Genomic DNA, 7,500 nt, shown 5'->3' on the forward strand with positions numbered 1-7,500 from the left:
CTTCTGGCAGACAACCACAACGCTGACGCAGGCACAAAGGGGATATGGCGCCATTGATTATAGATTATTGATTGAATCAACTACATATAGAACATAGCTCTAGAGTTTATAGACTGTTTAATGAGGAAATTCCAGATAAAAGATTAAATAAAATAATAAATGTGAAAGTAAAGAGAGTCTTGCATTTATACCTAATTATACTGCATCTCCACCACTGCCCTCCCTTTCACCTGCTCTCCTCTTCCTCCCTCTTCCTCCCTCCTCCTCTTCCTCCTCTTCCTCTGCAGGCATGAAGATCGTGTACATGCACGACGACACAGAAACCCTGAAGGACGCCGTGTCTCTGCGGCTGACAGATGGCGTCCACACAGTCCAGGGGACGGCTCAGGTCACCGTGCTGCCGGTCAACGACGAGAAACCCCGACTGCTCAAGTACACACACACACACACACACACACACACACACACACACACACACACACACACGCACACACGCACACACACACACACACAAACAGAAACACACACACACACACACACACACACACACACACACACACACACACACACACACACACACACACACACACACACAGATGTGGGGTTTTGATGTGAGGATTATTTAGTGTTTAAAGCTTGTTAATATGATTTTCCTGGAAACATGTGACTGCAAGGTTTTTAGGTCAGAGTTTTTTGACATTGATGAATTATTAATTTATTTAATGTACTATTTTTAACCTAATTTGACTGTTTACATATTAAATATGGTAAAAACATGCAGAGTCACATTTGTAGGATGGAAGAAGTATTAAGGTTGTTTACTTTAGTAAACGTAGGAATACGATGTTAAAAGTCCTGCATTCAAAATGTTTCTATAAAATATACTTAAAGTACCGAAAGTATAATGCAGAATGGCTCATTTCTAAAAAATATATAATTACACTGTAGTTTCTCTTACTGCCTTGGAAGGCTGAGCTGTATTCAGTTGGTTGCAATCTAAAACTTCACCACTAGATGCCACTAAATCCTCCACACTGGTCCTTTAAATCGAGATCTTTTCAGAATCAGAAATACTTTACTGATCTCCTGGGGGTGCTCAGGTGCTCACACGATGTTAAAGAATAGTAATAATTATTATATTACAATATCTAACACAATATATATATAAACTAGGTAAAAAATAAGAGCCTCATCTTTTTGTTTGTGACTGAGGAGTTAAAGATGTTTAGTGATTTGCTTAAAACAAGATACATTTAATTATATTCTTAAAATGTCTTGTTTTATGTTTTAATTAATCTTTTTATTGGAGTTTAGTGCAGTTATGAATGTGTGCTGCTGCAGGAGGGGGCGAGGTCAGGGGGGTGAACGCGGGGGGGGGGGTGAGCTGTGTGTGCACATGTGGCGGGTCGTTTTGCTTGAGTGGGCGGTTACAGGAGGAAAAGTCTGTGACCTCCCTCCACCACCCCCACCCATAATATTTTCATTTGAACGAGTGACTGGGAATTTGCATCCTTGACTGGGTTCCCAGTGCTGTCCCTCCCCCCCTCCTCCTCCTCACCCCTCCTCACCCCCGTGCCCTGTCCCCAGATCAGTCGTCAGTGTGCGTGGGTGCGTTGGCAAAGACTGAGCTGGTACTGTAAAGGCCACCGAGGCAGAAATAACGCAGAGACTTGGCAGATGCCGCCCTCCTTGTTTTTGCGTTCCTGCAGGATGGACGTGGCAGCTTCTGTCCTGCGTGGATTTTAGTTACGAGTGAGGAAGCAGCCAGACGGTTTCTGATGTTAACCCCCCCCCCCCCCGTACCAGCACTCACCGCCCCTCTACACACTGAATACCACCACCAACCACAGATCTCCACGATCCCGCTGGAAAAAACCTGCTCTCACACTAACTTTTAACTTCTAATAAAACTGTCTCTGATTCACATTATTTAAAGGATAAATGTACATACACACATACTGTATATAAATATATATGTGTATCAATCACTGACACATATAAAGATGGACGTTACGTCTCCATTTCCTCAACTGTACAAAATTGAAGCCAAAATATCCAAAATATCCCGGATATGGCCAATCATCTCAAAGTCCTCTGTTCTTTTATCCAAACCTCACGTTTCTTTTTCCGATGACTGGAGACTATTTCTGTCTTTGGTAATAAGTGTTTCAGCAATAAAGCTGAAAACAGATTAAAAGTAAAACAGATAAGTTTGAAGGAGCCGATATAAAGCTGAAAAAAACAGTTTAAAACAAAAATGTAGCAAAAAGCGTCAAATAACTAATTAAAATCTTTGGGTGAAAATGTATTTGATGATCTGATAGAGATGTTTTTCTTTCATGGAGCTTCTTGTGGACAAAAGGACTCTTTTGGAAAACTGAGTACAACAAACTTAAGTGAAATCCACTAAAACTAATCTCAAATTGTTTTTAGTTTACAGTGAACACATTATAATATATCTATATATATAATATATTCGTTTCCAGGAACGCCGGGTTGGAGGTGGACTCTGGTGCTCGCAGGGTGATCTCCAGCGTGACTCTGGAGGCCGAGGACCTGGACACCCCCACAAACCAGGTGTACTACTTCCTCAACGCTGAGCCGCGATTCGGCAAACTGCAGCTCAAGGTGAGAGCTCATGTCGGGAGGAACTTATTTACTTTATTGTTAGACTAAGAACTTCACAGCTGACCCTGATGAAGACCAATAAATAAAGTTGTTTTGACCTGTTCAGACATTTGTTTCTTCTCTGTGGACCTTTAACGAAGGTGAAGTTGTCGATGTTTCTCTTTAAAGAGTGTTTGCAGAAGTTAAACATTTGTATTTTTTAATTTCTTCTCATTCATTTTTGTAAAACTTTGAATTTGTTTCCAACCAGTTTTATTGTCTGAACATTACTGTTACACCGTTCCTGCTGCTTTTATTCTACTCAGTGTTGTAATGGTTCTGTGATGGTGTGACTGCTCTGCAGACAGAGTCAGGTTGGATTGAGCTGTCGGCTGCTCAGAACTTCACTCAGGAAGACGTGGAGATGAACCGTCTGTGGTACACTCACACCGCCACTGCCAACGCCGCAGGCTTCAAAGGTCACGACAGCTTCCGCTTCACCCTCAGCGACCTGGACAACGAGAGTCCTCCTCAGACCTTCTTCATCTCAGTCCACACCGTGCAGAGAGGTAAGAGGTCACGTTTACTGTTCTCTAACCACCCTAATCAGAAATGTATGTGCTTTTATGGGCTCAGTTCACATTGTCCTCTAAGTTTGGAGCCACTAACCCTTCATCACACAAAGAAACGGGATGTATGCGGCTAAAGAGTTAGAGCTGGAGAGTTTCATTAGCATTAATCTGAGTTGTGAATATTGTCTTCAGCGGCCGTAAAACCACATTTATGTTCAGTATCATGGTGGTTGTCAAATTTGCAGAGCAAACCTCAGGAGAAGCAGCAGTTAGAGGATTTCTATCTGTGCTGTACAACAGTCAACGAATTAAAGGCCTGTCCCCAATAAAGGCAGCGAGAGTTCAGTGATTGAAGCAAATGAACAGGCTGTGATTAAAAATTTTACGGTAGTATATCCCCCCACCACCACCACCACCACCACCACCACCACAAAAATACCTTTATGAACAACTCCTGTAACTATGATTGCCTGAAAATGTGCTTCATTCCTCTAAACAACATTCTTCTCACTCATCTTGACTTAAACAACCAGTGTGTAGGATTATACATGGTGGACTCCGCCAGTAGAGGACCCAATACCAATAGAAAACACAATACCAATATACAATATAGCACATACCTACGGATATCATATTACCTTCCTGACTAGCTCAGACGGCTCAGGAAATGAAACACTGGACAACCAACAAAGGGTCAAAAACAAAAGCAATAAAGTTACAACAATAAGAAGGAGACACACTCTGTGGTCCCTCTGTGGTCCCTCTGTGGTCCCTGTGGCCGGTCCTGGTTCATGTATTATTGAGCACCCCCCCTCCCTCCAGCTCACCGTGCCAGCTTTGCCAGTCGGGTGAACACGGGGCGACGAGGCCTCGGCCCTTCTGGCTTCGGGCCCTCTGATCCTGGAGGAGCGGAGGTGAGAAACGGCCGACCTCCTCAGCCGGTGAATAATTAACGGAGGGGAGGTGGAGCAGCTGTGGAGGGGCGTTGGCTCGTCTCCTCTGGGTTCTCCTCCACAACCACCTCCTCCTCCTCCTCCTCCTCCTCCTCCTCCAACAACGCACCAAAAACTGAGACACTTAGACCTTTTGTTGTTTTGTTTTAGTTGTGTTGCCAACTTAAATCACTTTCATATGAAACCCCCGACTAAAGATCAAGTAGTCGCTGCATCAGTCGACAGTTGGCTTTAACTAACGACGACAAACTGGCTCCTCTTCTTCTTTTTAATGCCTCTCCTGTTGCTGCTGGTCCTGGAGAGAGTCTTGCAGACTGAACCAGGCTCCGTTGCCCACTCACCCCGCTAGTTTTTGTCCACTTTTTTGAGTGCAGATTCTCAAATGATGCTTTAACGGGACCTTCACACAGGCACTTTTTCCAAATAAACTATCCCGTAGAACTGGTGTTCTACAGGATAGTGGAAGTGCGGAAGTGTTGAAAATATAGTTATTAAATGCCATTAAATAATATCTGTAATCTACAAAACCAACAGAAAGTGAAAGCCACAATCCTCTATGCTTCATAAAATCCATTTTACTCTCCTGAATTTCCATTAGAGAGTGCTGCAGTAATTATTTAAAAACCCAGCCAACATCTCCCTGTTGATGAGGACTTCTTATGCTAAACATCTAAACTATATACTCTGACTCCCTAAAGCCCTTTTGCCATAAATCACTCTCTGGCAGCTGAAGAGTGTCAAGTCCCAGCAGTCGAAGCTGTAAGTACTTGCACATGTGCATTAGAGCAGTAGGAACAATATCTTATTTTACATTATTGTGCAGAACTTTTCCCACTACGGTGTCCTGGAAGCTTCTGGTTGGCAGCACACAGCCTATATAGCTCAATATTTATGACATTTTATATGAAACATTGAATGAGTTTAAATGCTACCAGTGCAACATGACTTTAGACAAAGTGATGAAACAAATGTGTGTTTTGTGACACGTTGATGTTGTAGCCGCATTTTATCTGGTTGAAAAGAGACATTGGAGAGTTTTCAAGTAGAAGTCCTGATTCTTTACTTGCATAAAAGTGAAGGCGTACTCTTGGTTTCTCTGAAGGACGTTTCTACCGGCTGTTTCTGTGTAAAGCTAACTGAAACCTCTACAGGGTCGAGTCTTCCTCACCGGTCTGTTTCGTCTGTCGTGCGTGATATGCATTGCTTTAAGGTTAAGGAAGATGTTCAACGATGCAAACGTCAGTCCCGACAGGATTTTTGGGGGGATTGTTGCACAGATAAAATGCCGGATTTCACCACAGTGAGGAATGTTGCAAATTCTTTTCATACAATTTTACATGTTCCAGTGAGAATAAAATCGCAGTTAGTTTGGTGATGTACGGCTCAACTTTTCACAATGATTGGTGAAACTAACAGGAAACGTGATTGAAAATTGTGGGAAAGTTGTGCAGGATTCACAGTGATTGGTTGAATTTGCATTACTTGTTTCATAAGCACTTTCTGGAGGGACTAAAAATCAAATAATAATCAATAATTCCCCTCAAATGCATTCAAACTAAATAAATAATGAACATGTTTTGAAAATGGAGAGACTAAAAGTAAAAAGTTGTCAGAAAGATACAGACCCCTGAAAAACTACCACAGTAACACAGCATTTGTACTTTTCACTGGTGTTTTTTTGTGTTTTGAACTGAAGTTGTTCACTGCAGCAGGTCAAAAAATCTTCTGGATACAGAAAAGTGAAGCGCGAGCTCAGAGAAAACACACAAGCCCCACAGTCCCAAACAGAGTGACCCAAAATTACCAGATTTCTTTTGAATAATTCCCAGAACTGTGCAGAAGATAGCAGCATAAAATGCTCCCACCAGTGTTTTGAGTTTTTCCCTCCCGGCTGCCTCCAGGTGACTTGGTGCTGCTGAGCAAGGCAGTGCATCTGACGGAGGGGCAGCGGGTCGTCCTGAACACCGACATCCTCCTGGCGTCGGACTCAGCCAGCCATCCGGAGGAGCTGGTCTACACGGTGTCTGTGCCACCTCAACACGGCCTTGTCCACGCCGTCCAGCAACCTGGAGTCCCGCTGGTCACCTTCACGCAGCTCGACGTGGCCGCGCACCGAGTGTGTTATACCCACGACAACGGCCACCACGCAGAGAGCGACTCCTTCAGGTCAGAACTGGACTTACATTATCCCAAATTTTTCTAACAGTGAGTCATTTTATTCAGGTAACGCTGCGTTTCACCGGTCGCCTGTCGATGGCGTCATATCCCCTTTGTGCCTGCGTCAGCGTTGTAGTTGTCTGCCAGAGGCTGTCATACATTGACTGTTTATCCAGTCTGAAGCCACATTGTTACCATCCACTGTTTAGATCTTGGTGCTTTTTAACTCTAGATTTGAACCGGATGAAGGATTTTAGTCATCGGACGTCTGGATCTTAAGTTATCAGAGAAACAAGCTGAGCTAACGTTAGCAGCAGCTCGGCTCAGTCCAGTAACATCATATCATAAACTGGGACCTGTAACAGAAATAGAGCTGGAATGTATTGGATTAATCAATTAATCATCAACTGTTACATTAATTGCTAACTATTTTGATAATCAATTAATCGTTTTGGGTCATTTTTTAAGTCAAATTCACTGATTTCAGCTTCTCAACTGTGATTCTTTAGTCCTTTATGACAGCAAATTGAACATATTTTGGTTGTGAACAACATTTTATGGACCAAACAACTAATTGATTAATCGAGAAAATGTCACCAGATTGATTGAAAATGAAAATAATAGTTATTTGCAGCCCAGAACAGAAAAAAAGTATAATTAGAAACGAAAACGTAATCCTGGTATTTTAATACAGACAGCACGTGTGAACCAAACTCATCCGTGTTGATGTGGAGCAGCTGTGCTGTTTGACTTTGGCCCTCTCCGTTAAGTGAAGCTATTTTGCAGCACAGCATGAAATTCTGCACACATCAGGAGAATAAATGGCAAATTATCAGCCTGCACATTGTGAGCCGAGGATATTTCTGTCAGCACCGCGCCCCGAAAAACTATCACACACAACATTTGGCCGACGAAAGAAAAACTGGGCACCGAGACGAGAGGGAACAGCGTCAGGAGAGGAGAGGCTTTCTCTGCTGCAGTGTGTTTATCTGCTTTTCCAGCCAATTTGGCAGCAACGGGGGTTTTAAGGGGGAGGAGGAGGAGGAGGAGGAGGAGGAGGAGGAGGAGGAAGGGGTGTGCAGACCCCGGGTTTGTCACCCAGACCTCTGCTGCCCCGACCGGCTGGCTCTCTGGCTCTCAAACAGTGGTCAGATCACAGCCAAGACTCAAAGACTGAGAGACTGAAGGATGGAGAGACACAGACACACTGC

At 43.5% G+C, this 7,500-nt stretch overlaps 1 protein-coding gene across 2 annotated transcripts in view; it reads left to right on the forward strand.

The window, feature by feature from the left end:
- The window catches only part of frem1b (Fras1 related extracellular matrix 1b), a 47,247-nt gene that overhangs the window by 26,890 nt on the left and 12,857 nt on the right, over nt 1-7,500 (forward strand). For both annotated transcript variants that reach the window (XM_051375584.1, XM_051375583.1), the window contains 4 exons: nt 288-432; nt 2,487-2,628; nt 2,972-3,176; nt 6,034-6,298. In XM_051375584.1, the coding sequence (XP_051231544.1) occupies nt 288-432; nt 2,487-2,628; nt 2,972-3,176; nt 6,034-6,298 (757 nt within the window). The remainder of the gene's footprint in view (nt 1-287; nt 433-2,486; nt 2,629-2,971; nt 3,177-6,033; nt 6,299-7,500) is intronic.

Source organism: Dicentrarchus labrax, unplaced genomic scaffold (assembly GCF_905237075.1).
Source record: "Dicentrarchus labrax unplaced genomic scaffold, dlabrax2021, whole genome shotgun sequence".
NCBI classification, from domain to species: Eukaryota; Metazoa; Chordata; class Actinopteri; family Moronidae; genus Dicentrarchus; species Dicentrarchus labrax.